This window comes from Perognathus longimembris, chromosome 21 (genome assembly GCF_023159225.1).
Source record: "Perognathus longimembris pacificus isolate PPM17 chromosome 21, ASM2315922v1, whole genome shotgun sequence".
NCBI classification, from domain to species: Eukaryota; Metazoa; Chordata; class Mammalia; order Rodentia; family Heteromyidae; genus Perognathus; species Perognathus longimembris.
This window is the reverse complement of record NC_063181.1, coordinates 41,829,101-41,856,258: the sequence shown is the minus strand read 5'-3', so window position 1 is coordinate 41,856,258 and position 27,158 is coordinate 41,829,101. Positions and strand designations below refer to the sequence as shown.

Below are 27,158 nucleotides of genomic sequence, written 5' to 3'. Positions count from 1 at the left end.
AGGCACGCCGCAGAGAGGAGCGCAAGGGCACCCTCTCGAGCCCCTCCCTGGCCCGCACTTGGCATTCGAGTTTTTCTCTCTGGAAACCTTAATAACAGCCTTCATTCCCTGAACAGACCAATTTCCTATCTTATCCTAGCCACTCATCTGTCCTTTACTCGACTCTTATCTCTCCTAGCGAGTTCTTAGCAGAGTGAGAATAGACATCGTTGACTGATAAGACAGTGGTGAAGCGATTAAGTCCAGTTCTGCTCAGGGCACGCGGGCCGTGGCTGGCAGAGGAACCTGCTATCTATCAGCCTCTTAGGAGACGGGGCGAGCCAACCAGCACGCGAGCTCATGCGTGTGATGCCAGCTTTCAATGGAATAATCTACTTCTTTGAGGTTTGCACAACTGGATGGGAAATGGAAGACGAGAGGAGTCTGGAAAAGTCTGCAAAACATGAAAATCCTGTGGCTACATCCTTCCCAAATCAAGGCTAAGGTACTTCCTGTTTTTAAGCAAGAGCTAGCAAAGATTTTTCCCATCCAACATACCATAGTCTGACTTACGTGTTTGAGCTTTAGCCAGGATCTAGCTTCTAGACAGAAAAATATCATCGGCAATGAACTTACAATAGAGCCCTCTCCTCCAAAGTTGCTTTCTGACGCAAAGTGCTTTCACAGGGATGAGAAGACGAGGCCTTGAGCCCGGCTCTAAAGCAACATGCTAAGGCAGGCCTAGGGGAGCCCAAAGAGGACCCACGCGACCCACACGGAAGGGGGGCGGGGAGGTGCGAGCTCCGAAACACTACCCGCCCAGGGCACAGCGCACAAAGTCAGAGCTCCGCGTTATAAGGAGCGGACATAGCGTGCACTACAGTGTGGTTAAAATGGGAGCCTGGCAGTGACCTGATGAATTCTGATGCCACGTATGGTGGCTCCTGCCTCGTGCGTGTCATCTCAGCTACGCAGGACGCGCAGATCAGGGAAAGGTGGCAAGACCAAGGTCAACCAACAGATGGGCACGGAAGCGGCCTCTGCCGCCCCAGCTACGCGAGTAGCATACAGAGGAGGACCACGGTCCCAGCCAGCCTGGACGCCGCTGTGTGACCTTTATTAAAGCTCAGAGGGACAGGGCGTGGGGATCAGGCAGCGGAGTGGCAGCCTAGCAGGCATGAGGCCTGAGTGCAAACTCCAGCCCAACTAAGAACCAGTCCTGACGACAGAAAGTAGACCTCTCTCTCTGTGTATATGTGTGTGTGTGTGTGTGTGTGTGTGTGTACGTATATACACATACATACAGATGGCTGCTAACTCTTCCAACCTGCTTTCAAATGTAACCACTTCCCATCTTGCAACCACACCAAGGCACTTTCTAATTACAAAGTATAACATGGATGGGCTTCTGTCACATAGTCACGAGGGAACAAAGGTTAACGGGTCCTTAGTAGGGTCAACTTCACCCAGAAGTCAGGAGCAAGAAACAGGCCGGGTTCAGCCCTCCCAAATCCTGGCCCCGCAGCCAGGGCTGGCCTGCAGCTCCCGTCTGCCCCGGGTGGGTGTGTTACCTCCATCGCTGCAGGTCCTGGAGTCCGAGGCCAGGCTGTCCGTGGAGCCGGAGGTGAAGCTGACGTGGCCGCCCCTGAAGGAAGGGCTGAGGCTTTCTGCAGAGCCGTGGCTCGCCTTCTCCAAGTCAGAGCTGCTCTTGTTCATTTTTAAAAGGTGCCTGGAAGAAGGCAGAAACACACACTCAGCTGCTGGCCGCTCGGACACCGGGCCGATGGGTCGTGATCTACTAGGTTGTTGAGCCCTCGTCAGTGCCAGCAAGTTAGAAAATAAAGATCCGGGAGAGAGAGGGAGAATGGGGGTTCTCCAGAAACCTGACGCCCATGAGTGACAGTTCCTTACTGGGTGAGGGCAAGAGAGTTGACAGAAATCAAACAAGCACCAAAGCCAAGACGTAGGAAGGGCTGCTTGCACGGTCGCATCCCATTGCTGAGACATTCACACCATCTATCACATCCCGTAAAAGACTTTCAAACATAAGGATTGAAACATCATAGAAGCCAGTACTCAGAGATCTATAAAGATGGAGTTATGTCTGAAAGATCCCAAATGAATTGCAATCTAGGACTAAAAGAGTGTGTGTGTGTGTGTGTGTGTGTGTGTCTGTCTGTCTGTCTGTCTGTCTGTCTGTCTGTCTGTCTTTACTTGCCTGGTACTCTCTTGCAATGGCTTTGGAAAGTCTAGGTTGTTTCTTGGAATTAAGGAAATATTTAGCTAAATTTTAACCCGAGTTCCAGTGAAATGCCTAATAGAGGTAACTTCACCTTTATTCTTGAATCATGGAATCTGCTCTGATTATCTGTGCAATATTTGGGTGCATTATCATCCTTTGAAGAAATGGGAATACCAACTTTAAGCAAAAAGAACTCGCCCTGGCCTGGAGAAAGCATTCCATTATTAGGCAGAGCGTTTAGTTTACCGCCTTCTCTTTCTCCCTTTCCAAGAACCACATGAATCTTCACAGCTGGCCCGATGTACGACAGACAGCAATTATTCCAGCTCTTCCCCTATTAGCGATCACCCACATTTATCTAAACTGATATTTCCTGAGGACTTTCTTGTTCTACTCCAGGATACCTCTCAATATCTGCAATAAGAAACATACAACACAGTATTGATCTGCCTCAGAGCTTCCTCACTGAATGCATATGACGTTACAGACAAGACTCCATTGATTGTCCTTTGTCAGGCCCTGGTTTGTTTTCATAGTCACGGAATCCCTTGGTTTTCACAGAAAAATCTAGAGAATGTTTGTTTGCTATCATGAAATGCTCTTCGGAAAATATGCTATAACACTTAGAAATATGTATGTGGCCTGTTCACAACCACAGAATTGAGTGAGGATTGGTAAAGAAGATAAAAAGAATGCCTGTGACCACAAGAAACATGAATGACACCGATTCTAAAGAGGAATGGAGCCCAGTGCTGGTGGCTCACGTCTATAATCGTACCTACTTAGGAGACTGAAATCTGGAAGACGGTGGCTTAAGGACAGCCAGGGCAGAAAAGTCCACAAGACTCCATTTCCAAAATAAGCAGCAAAAAGCAAGGTTGAAGGTAGATCAAATAGTTGTGTGCTAGCCAATTAAGCAAGCAAGCAATGTAAATAAACTGAGTTGAGTTTGAGGCCCTGAGTTCAAACCTCAGTACCACCATAATAAATCAAAAGACAGAACCAAAGTGGAGACAACTACAAAGGGGCAATGAAAATGAACAAGACATGTGCAGAAAAGGCACAAAGATAAATGCAGAAAAGGCACACAGAGAAAGAGGATAGGCATTACTAAGTAACCTGACTATACCTAACACCAGATCAGACCAGCAGTATCAGGATATGAGAAAACAAGAACTTAGGTACTGCTAAGGATATGGGAAAACAAACTTTCCTACATCATTTGTGAGAAAACACACACACACACACACACGCACACACACACACACACACACACACACACACACGATGATAATGTAATGAATCCTGGAAGATAAATGTGCACATTCGTATAACCCAGTTAGTATATTTTTGGTTATCCTCGAGAAGTGTCATTCTAATAACTAACAGTGAATGAATGACTTAATTAATCTTAGGGGGTCACAACAGTTACTGATGAGCAGTTTATTTCAACAAAATAAAACTAAATATATAGATAGAGAGAGAGAAAGAATATAAATATAAAGAGAATACAAAATAAGGAGAATATATATAATAGATAAAGAGAGAAATATATATGATTCACAAAAAAGTTGTCTATGTGCAGGAGTATATTTGATCAAGATATTAAGTACATTTTCTACTGTGGGTCAGGGTTTTAAGGAAATAGTTAGGGATCATTATTCTCCAATAGAGATCTTTTGCTTAGATAGGCAAATGGTAAAGATGTGAGCCTCAGAGAATGTACTAACTGTTGCAACTACTCATTTCTGCAGAAAAGCAGCCACAGATGCATGTTTGTCAATAAAACTTTATTTTAAAAAGACAGCTGGCCTGTAGGGAAAAGTTGACCGACTCCTTCTCTGGGACAGTAGTGTTGAATAAAAATAGAAAGCAAGTCATACGTGCAACTTCAAGTTTTCTAGTAATTCTACTCAGAAATGTAGGAAGGCACAGGTGATCTTAATTTTAGCAATGTATTTTAACATAATACATCAAAAAGGGATTTTAATGTGTAATCAAAAAAAATTATAATGAGCTATTTTGCAGCCTTTTCTTTGCTCCCACGCCTTAAATCTGGTATGCTTTACATTTAGAGCACATAGATTATAATTTGGGCTAACTAGACTTGAAGCTAGCGTCTACTGTACTAGATGGAGCAGATCTAGAGAAACTCTCAGATATGGTCACGGGCATTCACACTGACTGTGGGACCAGCAGCCAGATAAAACTGCCAACAGCCCGACTGCCCATCAGTAATGGAACAGATAACTTTCGGCATAGGATTACAGTGGGAAAGAGTGTAGCAGTCAACAACATATGAACTAGAGTAAGTGCATATATTTTAAAAAAAAGTGTCAAGGGTAAAACAAAAGGCTCAAGCACCGTGTGATACCATAAACACGTTACTAAAGCATATAATACATGAACTTTGGTAGGTCAAATAAAATGTAATGATGCTGTCTAAGGCAGCAGTTACTCTGCGGAGCAATGGAAAGTTGAGATGAGAACTGAGTAGGGATGTCTACTATACTGGGGCGTAAAGGCTCGTTGACACTGGAAGTAGAGGGGTGAGGGAAGAGGGTGGCTTCAAGATGCATTTGATACATAGAGTAGCACTTCAAAATAACCTCCTTACACAACTAATTGGCACCATAAATACACAGATAAGTAAACGCACTAATGGTTAGAAGTGGTAGTGTTGTTTAACATGTTCAAGCCCCTTCAATCCCTAGTACCACAAAAGCATAATCACAGAGACAGACAGACAGACAGACACACACACACACACACACACGCACACACACATAGAATAAAGAGAAAAAACTTAAAAGAGGGAAAATGTTAATGTTTGAAAACTCTTAGTGAAGACATGCAGAGGTCATTTAAGTTACTCTTTAAACATCTTTGTGTACATACTTGGTAGAGTTGAAATATTTGATAAATACACATTTTTGGTAGGAAAAAAAATCATTAAAGCCTGAATGACACCCCTGCCCCTTCTCCAGGATGGCCACTCCCCAAGCCTTTGAGCCAGAGTGACGCAGAAAGACCCGGAAGGACTTCCCCAAAGCCCCCCACGAGGGAACAGGCAGACTCCGGACAGCCAGTTTCCCCTGTGGTAGCCTTGTGAGCTCCCTAGTGATGAGGCGAATAATCCTTCTCCATCTTGGTCTTACAAGGGAGAGGCCAGAGCCTCCATGGTTTTACCAAGTGGACACGGGGAAGAAAACCAGTGTCTTTCTGTGATCCAGGCTCAGTTCTATGAACAGTAGGTGTGGGGGTTTGGGGAAGGCAGGGAGCGTCCAATGGAAGACAGAGAAAACGGCTGTTTCCTTCCTGGAAGCCCTCACCAAGTCCAGGCTCTCCCCAGGCGGGCATGGGAATGCACAAACGCAGTTGTGGAGGGGACGCACCGACACACACGGGTGTGCTCTTTCCCTTGACACACTACCGTACCGGGAGGAGCGGAAGCCGAGGCTGCAGGTGGAACGCGTGCCTGGCACGCGTGGAGTCCTGGGTTGGACCCCCTGACCCTACGAAGTCAAACAAGACAAAAACCGAGAAGCAAAACCTCACGTTTCACAGGGACTGTATCAGAAAGTTTCCACCTGCACCTTTTGAGGATTGCCACTTTAGTCCAGGAGCAAAACCACATCCAGTTTAAAATGAAAGGCCGGCTTGCCATCAAAGCCGACACCTACAATCAAGATGGCTTTGACTGATCCACCAGCCTGTGTGTGCAACAGACGTCTCAGAAATCCCTGGAAAAGGCTTCCCATGTCAAGCGCGACTTCTTCTGAGCCCTGGCGGAGTGTTCTGTCAGATGGGAAGCCAGATCATACGAAGATCGCACTCGACAGGATAGAACAAGTCTGGGCTCTGCGTGTGCGAGTGCGGGCAGGTACTCAGGGCCTTTGCACTCTCGTGTGGCCTTTCCCTCAATGCTGGCACACCAACACTTGAGCCACGCCGCTACTGGCGGCTTTCTGCTGGATAACTTGAAATGACAGTCTCGCAGACTCCTGACCAGACTGCCTTTGAATGCCCGTCCTCGGATCTCGGCCGCCTGCGTGGCCAGGATTACAGGGGTGAGCCAACAGCACCCGCTTGTATTCAGTTTCAAAAATGTCTCATTGCCCACGCGAGTGACCCTCTGACTTATCTTTCACAAAACTGGTGCAGAGCCTCCATCCTGCGGTCTGATGCCGTTTAACTTAGGGAACTGGCTTCTGCGCATAGAAGGAACACACTGTACGGCCTTCTCTCTGCTGGGAGAGCGGCTTGCTTATCAGCGCAAGCAAGTGCGGCCTCCACAGATGTCTTTAGTCCCCGGGTGACAAATGACTCGTCCTTGCTCCAGCTTCCTTTCCTGCCTCCCACTGCCGACGGTGGCCAGGGTCACCGGAGAGCCGGGTGACAAACGACTCGGTGGCACAACGTCCTTCCCCACCGCCCCTGCAGCTGCGGCCACTGCGGCGTGAATGGCGTTTCCCCCCATTGTCCTTGGAAGCCAGAGCTTTGCAAGAGCAGTCCCCATCCGACAGTGGTAGAAAGCTGGAAAAAAAAAGTCCAGCCGGAAGAGCCATCTGCCAGACTTCCTCATTCATAGGAACGAGCGCGTCTAAAAATATCCCCGAGCGTCCACAACCAGAGCGGCGCCCAGAACGCCCTGGGCCCGCCAGGCCCACGCGAGCCCCGTGGGCAGCTCGGCCCTGAGGCACAGCGGGCCTCCCGGGCGGACGGCCGGGCGGCGGGTTCACTCACCTAGGCTGGGGAAAGAGCGCAGTCACCACGAAGAGCTAAGCGAGGAAACGAGTCAAGAGTTGCGTTCCCACGTGCAAAGGACAGAGTTCAAATCGACTGCGCATCTTTGAAATCACTCAGAGGAAGTAAAGAGTTGCTTTCCATGCCTCCATCAAAGGATGCAGACGCTTACCATGCTACAGCCCAGTCCGAAGTGTGGTCCTCCACCGGGTCCGTGGCGGGCTGGCCGGCCGGTGACTCTGGGGTCCCAGGGAGCAGCCCCCGAGGGTGGGGACCAGCGGCAGAGGCCGCCCGCAGCGGCTCTCCAGCTCTGGGTGCTCCGTCTCCCCAGTTCCTCTCTGACTTTTCTGTAAAATGCACTTCCTGTAGAAGCACAGGAAAACAGGGCCGGCTCTGCCTCTCTGACCTGCGGCTTCCAACCTCCAATTGTCTTCCTCGGCTCCCTCGTTAGGAGAGATCCACACATGCGACATCAAGTTCCCCTCCGTCGGGTTTCTCCTCCTCAGCCCCATTCTAAATGCATCGAGGGATTCCGACTGGGTTGGTGAACAGGAATGCCTCGTTTTTCACTTCCTCTCCTAGCTATATTAGCAGACACATGGCTGCTGATGTCTCCTGAATGTCCTTAAGGGGCTGTCCAGCACAGAGGACTGCCCGCTGGGTGCTGCTAGGCTGGGCTAAGTGCCGGAAGGGTGGCATGTGAAGTAGAGCTGGCAAGCTGTTGTGCTTCACCCAACACGCAAACTGGTAGGGAAATCTTTAGGAAGCTCCTCTAGACAGAAAGCCTCATCCCCACACAGATCTGTAGCTGGGAACTGGGAGCTCATATCCGTAATCCTAGCTACTCAGGAGGCTGAGAAAGGGGGATTGCAGTTCAAGGCCAGCCCCGGCAGGAAAGTCTATTGAAACTTTCATTTCCAATTAACTTCCAAAAAGCCAGAAGAAGAAGCAAAGCCCACGTGGTAGAGCACCACCCTTGAGAGAAAAAGCTCAGAACGTAGAGAAGAGCATCCACGATGGCTGATACTGCCCAGCCCTACACAAGCTCCCTTGAAGAAAGAGCTTCTCCCTCGGCCACCATATTGGATCACCTGACAAATTCCACGAAACAGAAATACGCACTGCAGATGCTCCTGAACAATCTCATTTTCCAAAATTTCCCCTCCTGACTATATATTAGAAAAGAAACCTAGATTGCTGTGTGTGTGTGTGTGTGTGTGTGTGTGTGTGTGTGTGTGTAAGGCAAAGAGCTCTATTTTGGTTAAATTCATTACCACTTCCCCTACATATCCTTTATTCCAATCAAGTTTATCTCCCGGTTGTCTCCTAAATAGACACTGATGGCTTCTCTTCTCTCCAACTGGAAACAGATGAACTGTTCTCTTCAAACCTATACTTAAGATCCAGCATCAATTTCACTTACCTAAACATTCCTCACAAGCCAGTTCAGTCTTCTTTGATCGGACCTCACCTTTGCATCAAACAGTGCCCTGAGTCCGAATCGTCTGACTGAACATTTGGTTATAATCCTGGATAAATTATTCTAACTGCTCCATGTGAAATAGGTTTGAGATCACCCCAAAATTACAAACAAGTTGAGGAGTTGTTTCACAGGCAGGATGTGCTGGAACAGGGAGTAATTACTAAGCACTCCTTGACTAAGTTTATCTTCCTGTTTCAATACTTCAGTGGCATCTGTAAGGATAGACGCTTTAAGAAAGACACTTGTCTAGAAAAAACACACACACACACACACACAAAACCAAAGCAGCAAAGTACAGGGACACTGAGCAACTGACAAGCATTGGGAATACACTTTAAATAGGAAACTTTTCGCCTGCCCACAAAATACAACAATCCTGTAAACCCTGAATTTGGACAAATCTTATAGTTGAAATTGTTTTTTTCCAGATGGGTCTAGAAAGACAACTCGCTGAGCTGGAAAGCTCTTTAGTGTTTCTGTCTTGGGTGCTTATTGATAAGGATGCTAGGAGAGTTATTTCTGCAAGTGAGCAAAGGCCACCTGAGAGGCAGAGAGGCCCACTCGTTGCGTTTCCCCTCGGCTGGGCGCTGTTGTGGTTAGATGGCCGTAGAGTTTGAGGAGGGGGGGCGGGGGGGGGCGGGGGGGCGGGAAGGCCCTCGCATTTGCATTTGCAGGATGTGGCCTAACTGTTCTGCTGGGGCACTACGGGCGTTTACATCCAGTGGAGACCATTTTAAAACGGGAATACAGCCAGTTATTTTAAAAGATAGGGAAACCGTGACGTCAGGAAGTATATATATTTGGCTTTTACTCCGGTTTCCTTGGCATTGAGACTCTTGAAATTCTTGGAAACTCTCAAGTGGTCTTTTTTCATAGGGTGATGAGTTGGCTGATGAGGAAGCGTGGGGGTGGGATCTGGAAAAACCTGGGCAGGACTGGAGGACTGGAACGTCCAACCAGCCTTCCCAACCTTCAAAGGGTGGAGTGGGAGGGGAGGAAGGGGCTCAAGGCCAGGTTGATCACAGTGTGGTCCCTATGTAATTATATCACATCCCTATTCACGCAGCCTCTATCAACCCCAAAGGGCAGAGACTAGAAGCTTCTAGAGAGCTGAACATGTAGCAACTCCTGGAGAGTGGAAGAGAAGAATGGACAGGAGGTCCATATCGCTAACGACATGTCTTGAAGGGTGCCCCTCACGCTCTGGTAGTCATCGCTATCCCTTGTGATGCCTTTTATAGTACACCCTAAAATAGAAGCAAGGGTTTCCTCCAGTCCTTTAAGCTGCTCTAAACTCATCAAACCAGAGGAATGGGTTGCGGGAAGCTCGATTTGTAGCTGGCTGGTCAGAAGCGCAAGGAGCACCATGGCAATGGCCAATGGCACCTGCAGGTGGAGTCCAGTCTCATTCGGGGCACTTTCTCTTGCTCCCCGGCCGCGATGAGGCGAGCAGCCACAGGCTCCGGTATCACGATTTCTATGTCACCTCAAACCCAAAGCAATGGAGTCCGCTGGAAACACAAGACCATGACCCACATAACCCTTTCCCCAAGCGAAGCTGCTTTCTCGGGTATTTTGTCACAGAGATCGACAGCTGACTAGTACCCAGTACCACGGAAATGCACTCGTACAGTGTGTCGATTACTAGTCAGCTTTGGCCACGGATCAAGATGCTTACGCTGATCCATGGAAACGCGCAGCTATCTTCCCTGGCTATATCAAGATATACTTCACCACTGAAAGATTAAAAAACTCTGCTGAAGACCGACCACTCGGGTCTTATCAACGCAGTCTTTTACGTATGGCCCCAGTCTGAATGGTTACGAACTTTCCAACGGGAACAGGAGTGAGGAAGGCAAGCGACTAGCGGTTCCCAAGGTAGGGAAGCTCGGGTGGAGACTGGAGATGGAGCTGGGGTGCCCGCGAGCGCAGACCCACGACACGGCTGGGGAGGGAGGGAGCTCGTCCACACCACAGTGGCAGAGGGAAGAGGAGATGCATGGAGAATGACAGACGCAAGCTCAAGACAGAGCGACCGGCGCCCCCTGGGTTCTCCTCCCCAGCAGCCCTGCCTAGGCGCCTGCGGAGCGCGGCAGGACCGCACGAGCCACGGGTAGAGTCAGGCGCTAGGACTCCACCAATGTGGCCCAACTGCCCTGGCCCACTTGCTGCGTGTCTGAGAAAGGGCATCGATGTCTCTGTGTTTCGGCTTTGCATTCATCATGTGAAGATAACAAAAATGTTTATCTCTTAGGGGTGTTACAAAGATTCAAGTAGTGACAAAACGCTAAAAAAAAAAATAGCACTAGGTGTACATAGAAAGTTACACGCGGCACTATGGATGGATAGACAGGGAAGCAGAGAGGAGCCTTCAGCGGCCTCCGCAAACGCGTCCACACACACTCGCAGCCCACAGGCTCTCCCTGTGAGGATTCCACACGTGTGCACAGTGTCCTCGGAACAAGCCCATCCCCTCGCTACCAGGGAAACCAGGCCGTTGACTCTGCTACCGGGACAGACACAGAGCAGACAAGCTAGCGAGCTCGCTCACCTGGGCGCTTCCTCTCTGATTATGGCACTTTAAGGAACCTCAGGAAAGAAAGACGACCAAGAGAACGTTGTAGGGATAGGCAGGGTTTTTTCTAAAACAATCAGCATGAATTGACTTGTCTAGGACCGTCCGAACTTGATTGGAATCAACTGTGTTTGAGAGCTGGATCAGCTATGCAACAGCCCCAGACCCAGGAGCCAGCCAATCGGATTCCTCAGTCTATTACCCTCCTTTCATTACAAAATGGGATTTTTTTTTTTTATCGTATTAGCCTAACTTCTCTTGCAATGAAAGAATCTCCCTTGAGCATAACTAGCCTTCTGGGGCTCTTTTCATCTTCACACTACCCCCTTACCCCCAGATCACACCTCCGGTGGTCGACTAAATCAAACCAATAGCAATCGTCTAGACACGTGGGCGTCGCCAGGGTTCTGATCTGTCCTCTAAGACTCCACCAAGAGCACCTATGCCTGATGGGAATTTTTTCTGGTTTCAGACAATTAGTTTTGTCAATTCTGTGTTCAGAACTTTCTTGAGTGGCAACTGTGTGTCAAATCCACTCTGCTAACCCAGCACCTGAGCCCAAGATTCATATCCTACCCATTAACAGGCACAGTCAACTGAGGGAAGAGGCACTCCCAGAGGAAGGAAAAATACATCTGCAAATTCTGCGTATGAAAAGAGGCTCAAAAACAAACACACAAAAACCTAGAAAATAACAAACGTGGAGAGGATATGAAGGAACTGGAACTTTTATAGGCGATTGGTGGGAATACAACATGGTGCGACGGTTATGGAAAAGCTATTTCTAAAAAAATGTAAAATTAGAGCAGTATTTTTCACAATAGCCAAAATTTGGAATCAAACCAAGTGTCCACTAGCAGATGAATGGAGAGGCAAAAGGTGGTTCAAAGCACGTAGCAGAATATTATTCAGCTCTAAGAAGGAAGGTATTTTAACACATGCTACAACATCAATGAGACTTGAAGATATGTACTAAGTGGAATGAATAGTCACAAAAAGACATATAATTCCAATTACATGAAGTATCTAGAGTAATCAGACTCAAAGAGACAAGAAATAGAATGGTGTCTCTAAGAGGTCATGGGAAAGGGAAAACTAGTTTTCTTTAACAAGTATAGAATTTCACTTTTGCAAAATGAAAAGAATTGTGGAGCTTGGTTGTACGACATAATGAATTTCCCCTCAGTTCTTCCTACTCACAGGTGTCCTAGCTACAGCTCCAACCAACCATAGATACCTAATATTTGGAAACAAGCTGGGTGCTGGTAAGTTAGATAATCCTAGCTACTATAAGCCTAGCTACTTGGAAGACTATTTACATAAGCATTAAATGTAAGGCTTGAAGGCAGATTTAGCAATTAACTAGCTCATGTCTTTTTACTCCAACTCTGTACAACCTGAAGACAGTATTAATCAATTGCAGCAAACTTCCTGCACAGTGCGTTTCCATGAGGAGCTCCAGAGCTGTACTCCAACCGGCCAGAATCGGAATAGAAGATGCAACCCAACCTCCCTGTGATTTTCAGCTGGAATCAGATGGCTCATGCCCATGAAACTAGCTATTCAGGAGGCTGAGATCGGAGGTTCAAAACCAACCCTGGCAATAAAGTCCTTGAGACTCTTGTGTGCAATTAACCAGCAAAAAACTGGAAGTGGAGGTATGGCTCAAATGGTTGAGCACCAGCCTTGAACAAAAAAAGCGAAGAGACAGCACCAGCCAAATGCCAGTGCTGGAACAAATAAAAATTTCTGACACTCCTTCGCTTTCTTCCTGAGCTTTAAGCTCATATTACTAATATATTCATTCGTCTCAACAATTCTTCTATTTATCCAGTGTATTTTGGGACCTATTAATTGTGACTATGTGGGGTTTTCAAAGAGCAAGGGCCATTCTGAATGGTTTTCCGTACCGCAGAAACATACAATGATATCACCAATTGCTGGCCTGCGTTTCAGAACTTAGGGGAGTTTTACAGCACAGATATAAAGGGGCTTGGAATTGCTAAATACCAAATCTAAGGAAGTCAAGGTCATCATTTGATGGTAACAGACATTGTAATTAATAGCTTATCACACTATCTGAGCAAAAAGGGAAGGATTTTTTAAAAAACATTCTTCAACCTGGAAGTTGCACTTGCCACCCAACAAAGAACAATTGTTTATGTAAGCCAGCCTGCCAGAGAAGCAAAAGAATAAGCAAGCTAACAAAAGCAGGGCATTTTACAAAGCTGTGTGGGAACAGCATAGGAACTCGAAACACCCAGCACACTTAGGGATCTGCCCAAAGTCAATACAAAGAGATCCTGGCCAGGGACTGCTTGGCCCACGCCTATGATCCTAGTCAATCAGAAGTCTGAGACCTAAAGATCCTGGTTCGAAACCATCCAGGGAAGACAAGTCTATAAGATTCTTAGCTTCCAGTTAGTCAGCAAAAAGCCAGAAGTGGAAGTGTGGCTGAGTGGTAGGGACCTAGCCTTGAGCAGAAAAGAAAGCGAGAGGGGCTGGGGATATGGCCTAGTGGCAAGAGCACTTGGCTCGTATACATGAGGCCCTGGGTTCGATTCCCCAGCACCACATATATAGAAAACGGCCAGAAGGGGCGCTGTGGCTCAAGTGGCAGAGTGCTAGCCTTGAGCAAAAAGAAGCCAGGGACAGTGCTCAGGCCCTGAGTTCACGGCCTAGGATTGGCCAAAAAAAAAAGAAAAGAAAGCCAGAGCAAGAGGCTCTTAGTTCAAAAGTACATGCGTGTGCACACACACCCACGACCGCGAGCAGCTCAACAAAGAGAAGACGTTTAAACTCAGAAACGTATTCACTGGAAAGGCACCAAGCATCCTCTGTAGTCGACTTATCAACCTGATAGGAGTAAGACATCAATCTCCAAACCACCAAACACCCCTTGCACTGCTAATAGGAAGAATTCCTCACCAGTTGGTGACTGCCACACCCACAGAGCAGAAGACACTCTTGAACAAAGTCACGGATGGCTTGACGGACAAAGGAGACGGGCTCATCTGGCCTAAGTTGGCGTATTCCACCCCCACTCCCAGGAAGCATGAAAAAAAAATCTCTTCTCAGAGAAGCAAAACGACACTCTAGAATTCCTTGCAACTCAGGGGCGGGGGGCAGGGGGGGGCGGAATTAGATAATTGCTACCAGAAAGAAACATTCTTGTGGAAAGAGGTCCCTCCCGCTCCTCACACCTGTTCAGCTTTTTAAAAAAGGCAGCATAATAGAGCCCAGTGGCGGAAGGGAAATGCACAATCACTGGAGAGTCATTAATGCAGGAAAGGATACACTGAGGGCTCAGTGCCTACCTTGAAGCATTAACCATTATTAACCTCGGCTTCCACCGAATTACAATGGGCATCATTCTGCACTGAATACCTACCCAAAATCTGGCTCTGTGCTCAGGGTTGCTATGGAGACGTGTAGGCAGAATGCAGGAGACTCGGTTCCTAAACTCTTAGGAGTTTACTCTTTCTTCTTCCCTCCCTGCCTGATTGATTGACCAATTGATTTTGTGATTCTCGGGGGTTGAGCTCAGGGCCTCATGGGTGCTAAGAAGCACTTGAGACACTTTTGTTTCTCTTTATTCTTTTTAAGAGGTTCTTACACTTTTGGGGGACAGCCTCAATGGTGATTCTCCTATCTCTGTCACCTGCAGACCTGTGATACAGGGATGTATATAGTAGGGATGCAGAACCACCTCAGTCCAGCCTGGAGCCACAAGTCTATTTCTACATCACAAGTGGCATAAGTGACTATACTTTCTTGAAGAGATGTAAACATGGACTCCTTTGGAAGCAATGCATGACACACTGTTCCGACAAAATAGAGAAGCATAAAAAGAGTACAAAGGCTACCAAGAGGTCCGACTGCAGAAGAATATTTCATATTCCAAGCTACTAGCTACTCTTTTTTTTTTTAAAGCATTTCTTATTTACCTGTACTCCAGGCATAAAGGTATAGGTGCTTTTTGGAAAGATGAAATAAACAGGACCTAGTTTCTTCCTATAACAATCCCAACTATCCACTTACCTTGTTTCTTGGGCATCTGCTAAGTGCCAAGCACTAAACTAGGTGATCTGGAATTACAGAAGCTAAGTGTGCCTTTATCTTCAAGGAGTAAATAGATAGACACACACACACACACACACACACACACACACGAGTTACTTACAAAACTGTGCTAATTCTGACAAAGGAGAGGGCTATAACTTAGTTTCTTCTACACACAGAGCTGACTGTACCTTTGTGTTAAAGAACAGAACCCAGAATGTGGTAAGAATACAGACTCTGTGAAAACCAGTCTCATCAATGTGGGAGACAGCCTTTGGTGTTTGTTTTGTGCACCTGCTGATTCAACTCATGCCAACTCAATCCTCAAAGTCCTTGAGGAACAGAATCCCTGTTCCTGGCCATGTTTTACCACCTTGCACAGAGCCCCCCGCCCCCCCAAAAAATTGGCAATTTATAATTACCCAATGAACTAAAGAATTTTCCTAGTCTTAGTCAAACTGTATGCTAAGACTTAGACAGACCTAAAAGTTGCCTATGTGTTGCTTGCAAGCCAGCACTTATTTAAAATATTAGAACAGGAGGGCAGGAATCAGCTTCAGCACTCTGTTTATAAGAGGTCTTGTGTTTGCAGGTTCTGTCCACACACTCATAGGAAGAGGCCAACCATTAATTTGCCGTTGGCATGCGCACACTATAAACTTGTATTGTTGATGCATGCGCTTTGTTCCTTTTGCCAAACTCTGTGTTTGGGGCAGGGGAACAGTTTCTCCCACTGGATTCTGCCCAGTATTCATTCTCCCTCACCAGCTCCGCCTCCAGACTCCTTATGCAAATTAGCTACATCAGAGTCTCTAAATAAAACTTCCCAATGCAAACCAAGACTTTCAAAATGCCACACAGACGAGCCCATGACAAGACTACGGTATTTTCTGGTAGACTGATACTACCTCTGCGATTTGCTACACAAAAAAAGGGTGTCCAGAACTTATGCTTGCATCAGATTGTCCACAGAGGTAGAAACAAAGAGCAGCGCGCTCTCTGCTCATCGCTGAGCTCCAGCTGAGTGGACCATGTGATAGAACAGAATACATTACCTATTTTTTTGTTCATCTAGTTATCAGTGATGACTTCTATGGGCAAAAAAGAGCTCTATTTAAGATGCCGTTTCTCCCAGTCTAGTGAGAATCAATGCAGACGGGGTCTTAAGGATGGAGCCCCTAGAATGAACTTAATCTCCTCTGTCCAGCTTGCCTAGGAAGAAGAGGGAACTTTACCAAGCAGTGGGTTAAAATTAAAGTTGCTCAAGAGACAACTTGGAAAAGAAAAACATGTCCCACTTTCTTGGGGACATCTTTTTCTTTGAAGAGTCTCCCCTGGAAGCAGACTCTGTGGGGACGGAAGCTACGCCAATCTGTCTTTATTTCTCACGCACCTGCCTTCTTCAGTTCCACTCCGTCTCTTGCCTATTTGGAATTTCTTTGTAAAATGTTTGTCTGCCCTACCCGGATGACTCTCCTTCCACTGAATTGTCACTCATAAGTCCTAAGTCATTTCCACACAGATTTGCATCTGAGGAGGAAATAAAAGACAGAAAGAACTGAGTTTTGGGGTTTTGTTTTGTTGTTGTTGTTGTTTTTTTGCATCTTAATCATTTCCCCAGGCGCTATGGCTTCTCATTAAACTACCTTAAGTCTTGAAGGTGATGTTTTAATGAACAGTCCATGCTTCTTGCCAGCAGTGGTTTTGCTCCTAGCCAACTTGTCAGTCCCTGTCAGTACTTGTCAGTCCTTACCTATTAGGGCAGGGCAATGACCCAGAGACTTGGTGTTCTATCGTGACAAGTCTTTGTGAGTTTGCGGCTATCGGCAGGTGGTTGCCAGGCAGCAGAGGGCAAGGAAAGGCCCAGACTCTTCCTTACCTGCCCAGGAAGAGGATGCACAACAACACTTGAGCACATGATAGAGACATGGGGCCTCTTGGTACTACACAATGTTACGTGGAGAGGTTTCTCCAGAGAGCAAGAGAGATTTCAGAAGACATAATAATCTCAGATGGCTACTCCCATGAATCATTGCAACAAGACAGGAAAGCCAAAGTCATTCTGAACATTATCCCCTTCAGGTCACAACTACTTTCACAAAACACCCAGAAACCCCTCGTAGAAATGATGGCCCGAGAGGGTCACGTGATGGCTCTGTCTCTCCCCAAGTGGGAAGGAACACCGTCTCGCGGGACGCAAACTCCTTCTCTAGGCTTCTGTGCACACGTCACACGCATGAAGAAATTTATCATTAGCAACGGGAACCACTGAATAGCTGAGTCCACGGGAAGCAAGCGGCTTATCCGCTGTGGCTGCATTGAGGTAACACATTTTCCATCTTGGAAAATGGCCTGCCATGGTTGCCAGTGTGGCTCATTCTGGTACCACATCAACTCCGGGCTTCATTTGCAGCAATGCTCTGATTTGCCTGCACCTCGAGATCTGATAAGATTGGAATATACTGGGGTTCCCCAGAACGTACTGTTCAAGCTTGTCTTCTTAGCGCCCCACAAGGGAGACACAACAGTTCCAAAGATAATGTCAGCGACACTTGGAAAATGCTGCTCTAAAGGGACAATTTTGGCTTATTTAAAATGGCAAGATTTTCCCCTCGTGCACCCTTAAGTTAGTTTTACTTATTGAATTTTTCTATCAAAAGTTCTGAAAAGGCTATCTTTTTTTTGTCCTTACAGAGTTGGAAACTAGAACTTTTGAGGTTCCTACCTGATTTGAGCTATATGTAATCCAAGAATTTTAACGTAATACACGGGACTAAAAAACTCAGATGGCACCCTAGTTCCTAATTAAAATCCTTCCTGAGTCATGTTACCATGGTTACCACGATTTCTCAGAGCCCTAGGCTCCTTGGGTGAGAAAGTTTTGCTCTAAGGCTCAGGTGGTTATTTCCAGGTCTGGGCAAGGCTGATTCCTAGGGGGTATGGATGTCACTGACAAGCCTAACAGCTCAGGGTAGTTTCTGCCCCCATAATAACTAGCTGCTCATCTCATTTCAATAAGGAAGTGTTGGGACAGTCTTCTCATCCCATTTTTAGAGAAGAGGAAGCAAGCGAGAGCCTCAACCACAGCGAACGGCTTGCCCAAGGTTACTCAGCCAGTGAGTGAGAGATATCAGACACGAACTAGGATTTCTGACACTACAGCTCCCCAACACTGGGGTACACATACAATATCAATGTGTTAGTCTCACACTCCGCTTGGTTTCTATGGCCCCTTGCCTGTTCAAGAGCACAGACTTGGGGCTGGGCTGTCAAGAGATCTGTAGCATCCTTGGGCAGATTATTTCAGCTCTCGATCTCTGTTTTGTGGTCGTGGGCTGGGTTGATAGTTCTCCTCTCATGAGGTTGTTCTAGGGATTAAATGAGTTATTAAGCCTAACATCCTTAAATACACACGTGGCCCATAGGAAGTACTAGATAAATGGGATCTCATCTTAGCTGCTGAATTGCTCTTTCATTCAATGAGTTACAATTGTAGCCAAAGAACCAGAGAGTCTCCAGCCATCGGAGGCTGTGGAAGAGGTCTATTCTGCAAGGTGGGCAGCCAAGGCAATCCGGGAACAAAGCAAGCAGTGGTCATGAGAACAAGCCCAAACCGTGAGATCAAATCACAGCCCCGGAGGCCTTGATGTTCAAAGCCAACAGCAGCAGTTGCTTCTCCCTGTGGTCAATCCCCCTGTCTTTGACATCAATCTAGAAGACATCTGCTCAGGCAGAAGAACGCTTGCAATGACACAGATAGAGAAAGCCTCTCTGTTCACAAAGGCTGCCATTTTTTTTTCTCTCTTTTTAAACAGCAGGTTTCTCCTTCCCCCGATAAAAATCAGTTTTGCTTTCACTGAGGGAAACTTTTTTTTTTTTTCCCTCTTCCAGAATTTAAATTCCATGCACAGCTCGCGAGCTTCAAAAAGGCATTTGCTTTTTGGAGCTTTTCAAAGGTACTTTAAACTGGTAGGAGGTCCGAGAGACCATGGAGCAAGCCGTGAGTTCCAGCCTACTAGCACGAAACTAGTTGTTGTTTTTTTCTTTATAAACCCACACGCGCAAAGATTCCTCTTTTCTAATTTTGGCACGGAAGCCTATTCACGGTCACACCCAGGGCCTGAGCGCACGCTCGCTCGGCTCCGCGGACTCGGCCTCTCCAAGTCTGGTGGCCTAGGCTCTCCCGGCCCTCTTCTGCACGCTTAACCAAAACGAAGGGTCAGGGCTTCCCGAAAGACGGCGCTGAGAGAGGGGGGCACCAAGTGCACCCGGTTCTAAAATCGTGGGAACCTACAGGGAGCAAGAGCTCTGCAGGGCCTTGGGAGCTGGGGTGTTGGGGGGAAGCCTGGGGCTGGGCCCCTACCTCCGAAGCATCTGCGCTACCGCTGGGTCTCAATCCCGGCCCCGGGCGCTCCTGTGACCGACGGGTTTCGCGCAGCCCACCCGAGCAGGGCTCTGCTGGTGGGTTGGTTTGCAGAGCCTGAAATGCGCACGGAGGAATCCACCTAAGCGCCCCCGGGCCTCTGGGCAGACACGGGTCTCTGGAAGGAGGACTGACCAGCGGGCCTCTGGGCAGGACACGGGTCCCTGGAAGGAGGACTGACCAGCGGGCCTCTGGGCAGACTCGGGTCCCTGGAAGGAGGACTGACCAGCGGGCCTCTGGGCAGACTCGGGTCCCGGAAGGGGGACTGAGCAGCGGGCCTCTGGGCAGACTCGGGTCCCCGGAAGGGGGACTGAGCAGCGGGCCTCTGGGCAGACACGGGTCTCTGGAAGGAGGACTGACCAGCGGGCCTCTGGGCAGACACGGGTCCCTGGAAGGAGGACTGACCAGCGGGCCTCTGGGCAGACTCGGGTCCCCGGAAGGGGGACTGAGCAGCGGGCCTCTGGTCGAGAGGCTCTGCTCCGACCCAGGAAGAGTTTCCTTTGGGTGGGTGTGGGGGGGTACCTTCCCGCACGGACACGCAGGTGCTCACCTGGACTTGGGAGGGGGCGGGGGAGGGGAGAACGTCTCCATCCCGCTCCGATCCTTGGGAAACTCGAAGGCGAACGAGGCCGACTTGCTCATGCCGGCCCCGGCCCTGCCGTCGCCGCCGGGGTGCAGGCGGTGCCAGGTGGCGGCGTCGGCGAGGTGGGCCGGGCCGTTCCCGGTCCTTCGCCCCCAGCTCTGGGCCCACAGCCCCTGCTCGGCCTCCTCCTCCTCCTCGATGCGGCTCCAGGCGGCGGCCGCCTGGAACGGGGGGCGCCTGGGGTCGGCGGCCGGCGGGGAGGCGGCGGCGGGCTCGGCCGGGCCGCCCTGGGCGAGGGGGGCCGGGGGGGAGGCGCGCGGGGAGGCGGGGGACCCCCCGGGGCTGCCCCGGGACAGCTTGGGGGGGATGGCCGGCCGCCCCGGGGCGCCGGGCTCCGGCGGGTCCTCGGCCTCCTCGGGGCTCGCGGGTCCCCGCGGCCACTGCACGCCCACGGCGGAGTCGGGGCTGCTCAGGGCGATGGTCCGGCGGTCCTCCTCGGGGTGGGCGGCCACCACGGTGAGGGTGGCGGCCCCCGGGGGCGCCGGGCCCGGCCCCGCCCCGTCCCTGCGCGGGCCCGACGGCCCTTTCGGGGCCCAGGCGGCCCCGGCCCGGCCCCGAGGCCTCGAGGGCCCCGGCGCCGCCTTCTTCCGCTTGGTGCTCTCGGCGTAGATGGGCTCGGGCGGGGCCGGGGCTCGGGGGTCCCCGGCCGGCCCCGGGCGCTCGCTGGAGTCCGCCGGCCGCCGCCCCGGGGCCGGGTCCTTCCTGAGGGCGCAGTACTCGCTCTCGGGGTGCGGGCCACGGGGGCTGCCGCCGTCGGACCCGCGGCGCGCCCCCTCCGCGCGGGGCCGGGCGCACGCCGGGGCGCCCTCCGCGGGCTCCGGGGCCTCGGCGGCCGGGCTGCCCGGACAGCAGTCCCGGATGGAGCAGTACTCCCCGCCCTCGCCGTCGCCGGGCGCCGGGCACCGCGGGTCGGCGCCGTCCTCCGAGGGCGGGCCCGGGGGGCAGCCGGGGGCCGTCCCCGCCAAGGCCGCCAGCTTGCGGCGGAGGCTCTCCTGCGCCGAGGCCGGCTCCTCCGCGGGGCGGCGGGCCGCGGGGAAGGCCGGGCTCTTCTCGCCGGGCTCCGGGCTGGGCGGGCCGGCGGCGGCGCGGGCCGGGGGGCCCGGGGGCCGGGGCCCGCCTCCGAAGCCGCCCGGGTACTCCAGGGCCGCGTCATCCTGCTTCGGGAGGGGCAGCTGGCCGGGCGCTCGTCTCCAGATGACCTGCACGGGCCCAGGGGTGAAAGAGCCGCATTAGAACTCAGGACCGGGGGCAGCGCGGGGGGCGTGGGCCCGGCCCGGGAGATCCCGTGTAGGATGTCGGGGCTTTGTTTTTGTTTTGTGCTGGCTAACATCTTTTCTTTTGGGGGGGCGGGGGAGCGGGAGAAAGCCCTGACCCAGCACATTCCGAGGAAATAAGATCAGAAGGATTTCTAAAACACCTGATCAAAGCGTCTCAGCAGGTTTAGGACGGGTCTGGGGTTTTCTTGGTAAGCCATGCCAAACAGCTGTTGTCTCTTCCAGTTAACAAGGGTGCTCTCGGCCCCGACCCGCTCAAGTGGTTGGACTAGTTGGGCTACAAGATGTGGACCAGGCATTCCCATCAAAGAAATCACTGTCCCCTCCTTCTTTCCCTTTCAAAGCTCCTCGCTTCCTTACTTTCAGAAGCAGTCTCCAAGCAGGGCCTGAATCTGGATCCCTTCCCAGGACTCTGAACTTCGCCCCTGGCTTATCTAGGTAAAGGTTGAAGTGTCCAGAGTGGCTGGGTGAATGGGTGTGACCCGCAGAAAGGAAACACAGCAGCCTTAAGAGGGACACGGACTTCACTGCGGCCACAGGAAATGCCAGTCTTCGTTAAGAATGTCCTGACTCAAAGCTGACCTTTGTTTGCACATAGGCTCACCACATATCTTGACTACTTCGGCTAATACAATCTAGAACATGCAAAAAGGTCAATCTGAAGCAATCTTGAGCATACCGTCTCTGAGATGGGCCCAGCCGCCTAGGTCTACAGACCCTCAATAATTACACCTTTGTAGGAGTTACCAGTGAGATAAACCGACGGGCCGACCTTCCAGGGGTGTAACTGCTCTAATTATCTGAGATCAAAGCTAGCAAAACCCAAGCTTCTAAACTGGTAGAATGAATACTGGCTGGGTACTAGATGATCATAAGCCATTCGTGGTAATATTTTAAGTGGGATCATGGCATTGTGATTATACATATTATTAAGCTCGTAATTTCCGAAGTCACCCTTAAGAGTGCTTTATTGTATGAATATATAATTATTATGTGATATATATTAATAGCCATTGGTTGATAATGTCTGAGAACATGCTTACAGATGGACAGATAGATCCATCTAGTACAGGGACTGAAACTCAGGGCCTCACCTCCACTTGTTTTCTTTGCCGGTTAATTGGAGATAAGGCATTTCTTCCCGGGCCGGGTTCGCACCACAATCCTCCCATCTCAGTTTCCTGAATACGTAGGATTACAGGCGCGAGCCACCAGCGCCAAGAGCTTTTTCTCGTCTGCCTTTATACAAGTCTCCAAATCACTGGAGGAAACTGGATGAATAGCTATGAGCTTAAAGGGACCGGGGGACAACAGAGGGCAGAAAGAGCCTAACGGCAAGAACCATCCCAGGACGAGTCACCCTGCAGGATTCCTGCTCCAACAGCCCCGGCTGGCGGCGGTCCAGCCGCCTCCTGCCAGCTAGGAGCAGCCCCTGGGAAGATTCCAGAAGGGTGAGTCAGCCTCACCTGCGGGCCGGCCTCGGTCCGCGCCTCCGTCCGCGTGTCGGAGGCCTCGGAGCTCATGACGGTGGGCTTCACGGCGATGGTGGGCTTGGAGTAGGGCGAGCCGTCATCGTCCAGGCGGCCGGTCTCGGGCCTGGGGGGCAGGCGTGGGGGCGGGGGCAGGCTGCCCGCCCTGGCCGGGGCCTGGCCGACGGCCGGCGGGTGGTCGCTCCGCAGACAGAAGCAGTTCTTGCAGGACCTGGGCTTCCAGATGTGCTCCACAAAGTCACTGCACGCAGACATCTTGGGGCCCTCGGGGTTCAGTCGCGGGGTCTGGCGCATGGTGAGCCCGTGGCGAGTGGGTTCATTGTGTGCCCGGGTCCCCGGTGCCGTCCCGGAGGCGGTGGAGGTGGCAACCGGAGCGACCTCCCGGAAAGGCGGGACGCCGGCCCGGTGAGGGTCTTCCCCCCTCCAGAAGATGGGGGCGCCGGCAATTAGAATGTGGTCAGCAGCCTGGGGGGAGGGCGAGAAGGAAGAAAGGCAGGATGAGCATCTCACTCACGGCGGGGCCGCCCTCCTCGCTGGTCACAAGGCTCTGGCCTCCTTGCGAGCAGACCGGCCTCCTTAGAATCCGTGAACTCGAAACCCAGCTGAAGCACGAAAGACTTCTGTAAAATACTGAAGGTGCGGGGAAGTTACGAGGAAAAACCACCACCACGACCAACAGCAACTACGAGGCAGGATGAAGGTGACCGTGAGACATCGAGGAAGAGGGGGAGGACGAGCCCCTCAGAGCCACGAGAACCACAGAGCGGTGTGGCAAGTAAAAGCAACAGCCATCGGATGATCGCTCTCCATTTTTTGGTTAGTTTTCTTTTTTAGATTAAGGAGTTGCATAAATAAGTTTCAATTCCGTGAATCAGGGACAACACGCAATTAGGGACCAAGAACTACACAAGAGGAAAAGCACCCCCGGGCCCTCAAGGTGCCTGAAATGGACGCTGTGATACACACTGCGGGAGAGGTAGACTGTTGGGGTCTGGGCCGGACCCCCAGGGCGAGCCTGTCAGGAGCTCTGGCACCCGGGGAATCCTGCCCCTCCCCTGGCTTACTAGACGTCATTCAACCCGGAGCTGACAAAGCTGGGTGCTGTCAGCTGAGGGGGAGGACAGGAGAGCCCCGCACGCACCGGCACGGCGGGAGAGAGTGAGAGGAGGAGAGCAGATAGCCATTTTACACCGCATGGACCTGAAGACAGACAGGGAATCCACTTCCCGGGGTCCACCGCTTCTGGGGATAAAGCTGCAAGCACCGTTTGCCCCTGGTGGATTCACGCTTGCGGAGGAGCTCAGGGGGCCGCGGGCGTGAGGCTGTTCCCCCGGATAACCCCGCCAGGAGGCTGGCGATGGGAACACGCAACCGAGACCCCAACTGAGACCCGTCCACGGGTACTGAGGTGGTTGGTGTGGGAAAGAGGGGCCAACGTTGCCGGGTCACCTCAGAAACCCCGGCGCAGGCGGAGACACACTCCACTTCTGCCTTCTCCTATGGGGAATGAGGACCATCTTTCCAGAAACAGGAACAGAACCCTTCTTGAGACCCCCGAGACAGGCAGGTTCTCATGGGGCGAGCGGGGCGGGCTCTGGCTGCTCTAGGGGTTTGTGCCCCACTTTGCACTACGAGAGTTCACACGAAGTCGGTGCCCTTCCAACAAGACGAGCAGGGTTGACTGCGCCAGGCATTCCCAAGATCATTCCAGAGCGTCTGCGGGGCGCCCTCCCTGGCTTCTCCCCCACACTCACTCATGGCTTCAGCCGAGGAGTGCTGAAGCCGACAGCATTTCTTTTCCCTCCAAAGGGAACGGGAATGCGTGCGTGTGCCCGTGACATCTTTAGGCTGCAGGGCCTTAGAAAGCTCTTTCTTGAAGAGCTGTTGGTGAGGTTCTCCTCCAAACACACGCAAGTTGCAGCTTCTTCCCCAGCCAAATTCAACAGAGAGCGGTCACTGCTGGCCTGCGACGAAGCAGGCTTTTCTTTTCTCCTACAGTGTCAGGCCACAGAGAGCTGCAAGTTTGCTGCTAATTCTTTTTTTTTTAAAGGGGGGGGCAGATATATTCTTCCCCAAGGGAGGGGAGAATGTGACTCTGGAGAAGCTGGTGTGTGAAGGCCGGCTAACCCCTGCCATCCATTCGGAAGCTAGTCAGGCCACCCACAGGCCAGGTACAGGCCGGGCTTGAAGACTGCGGCGGTAGCTCTGTACAGATTTCTTAACTTCCTCCTAGCTCTAGGTCAGGCTGGGCTGAGGCCTCTTGTATCTAACCACTTTCGGGGGAGGGGGGGGAACACACCTATTTACAAAGAATGTATTTTGGGTGATGACATCTTATTTCTCCTCAGCAAGCATCTCAGAACACAGTGCTGTCGTAGGGAGACAGACACCCCACTTTCAGAGGTGCCTCTCTTTTGGCTTTGCCACCCTGAGGGGCTGGATTACGGTCATACTGGAAGGTTCCTTGAGACCCCTGGCTTCATTTGTGATCACTCTCTCAGTCTGTCCTTCCCCCCCCCCCCCACACACACACCGACTTTGAACGTCTCTGCAGATTCCACCACACAACTACCCCCACACAAAGACTTTCATCAGACATCATTCAATCAGGGAAACAAACGTAGTCCTGGGCTTCCCAGCACCGCTGACTCCCTGTGTCCTCTGGACATTGGTTTCTCAGTCCTAGCAAACTGACTATGCCACCGTGCCGGTGGAGCCAGTCAGGAGTCTTTCCAATGCTCCCCTGGGCCTGGGATCTCCGATTTGTTTTGGGTGAAAGACGGTGAAGCATACAGCCACTCGCGGAGCAGGAGCAGAGCCGGAGCAGAGCCGCCTGGCCGCGCCAGCTCTCTGCAGCCTGGGAAAGGCACCTTCCCTGCCCACATTCCTTCCCAGGCAGGGCGGGGCGGGAAGGCAGGCATCAGAATTATGCAAATTCCCCCATTTTAGTGGGAGGCTGCAGTGTGAGATTAAGGGGGGAAAAAAAAGATCTCAGCATTCTTTCTGATCCAAGTGATGATAAAACAGCTTTGCCTCTGCAAACTTCTGCACAAGGCTCTGTGGCTACAGCTCACAAGAGCCAGGCTGCCCCTGTTGGGGAAAGAATCTAAAGGATCAGGGTAGCCAGATCCACAAAACTACACGTTGGCACACACACACACACACACACACAGCTGACCCCAGCTACTGGGCAAGCTGAGAGCTGGGGAGCAAGGTCCCGAGCCAACCTGGGCAGAGAAGTCAGTGAGACTTAGAAAGATAATAACCTAAGTATTAGTGTTCCATGGTTACTCCTCATATTTATACGGAGAGCGGATGGCATGCTTTGCTCCCAAGTGACACAATTCCAGAAAACTCTCATCCTAAAAAAAAACAGTGAAATTCATGCAATGCCCAGGAAGGGAACTGTGTCTGGAAAGCGTCTGGATTTCAGTGTGTTCCAGCTGACCAAGGGGAAGAAGGACTCCGCAACCTCAACACACATGCACACACGCATACACACATGCACACACACATCCACATCCACACACACGCACACACACAGGCGAGCGGCCGCGTTCACAGGGCTTCCCACTTCCCTTCTGCACGGCGGTGGCCGGGTGATCTGCTCCGGGAGGAGGAGGGCGCCTGTGCGCCCGGTACCGGACGAGGGCCAGGGGGCTCGGGGCTGCCGCCGACCCGCAGCCTGCCCACGGGCTCCCTCACGGTCGGGGCGCCCCGCCGAGCTCCCTCGTGCCCCGCGCCCCCGGGGGGAGCCGCCACACCCGCAGCCGCGCGCTTCCCCCCGCGTCGCCACCGGCCCGCCCGCGGCTCAGCGAGGGCTGAGGTTTCTAAGTGCGCGGGGGGGGGGGGGGGGGGCGGGGTGCGCATGGGGGCGCGGAGGGCGCATGGGGGTGCGCGGGGGCCGCGGGGGGCGCGGAGGGCGCATGGGGGTGCGCGGGGGCCCGCGGGGGTGTGCGCAGCGTGGCCGGGGTGGGGGCCACGCACGTGGGAAGCCCGTGCTCCGGGAGGCGCGTCCCGGGGCTCACGCGCTCCGCACGGGGCCGCCCCGCCCCTGGGCACCGGGTGCCCCCCCCCCCGGCCATGCCCGCCCGGACCCCCCGCGGCCTCCGCCGCTCAGCTCCGGGGACAATGCGGCTCCCCCGCCGCCCCTCCCGGCGGAACTCCAGGGAAAGTTTCCCCGGGCCGAGCCGCACACACCGCCGGGGGCTCCGCGGGGCCCCCGACCCCCCCCCCCCGCC

At 51.7% G+C, this 27,158-nt stretch overlaps 1 protein-coding gene across 1 annotated transcript in view; it reads right to left on the bottom strand.

The window, feature by feature from the left end:
- Window positions 1-23,294, bottom strand: part of Prag1 (PEAK1 related, kinase-activating pseudokinase 1) — a 38,009-nt gene extending 14,715 nt beyond the window's left edge. Inside the window, exons 1-3 of the mRNA XM_048330539.1 lie at window positions 22,894-23,294; window positions 20,061-21,352; window positions 1,551-1,708 (exon numbers count right to left, since the gene is read on the bottom strand). Of these exons, the coding sequence (XP_048186496.1) occupies window positions 1,551-1,708; window positions 20,061-21,352; window positions 22,894-23,211 (1,768 nt within the window). The 5' untranslated portion in view covers window positions 23,212-23,294. The remainder of the gene's footprint in view (window positions 1-1,550; window positions 1,709-20,060; window positions 21,353-22,893) is intronic.
- Window positions 23,295-27,158: the final 3,864 nt, after the last annotated feature.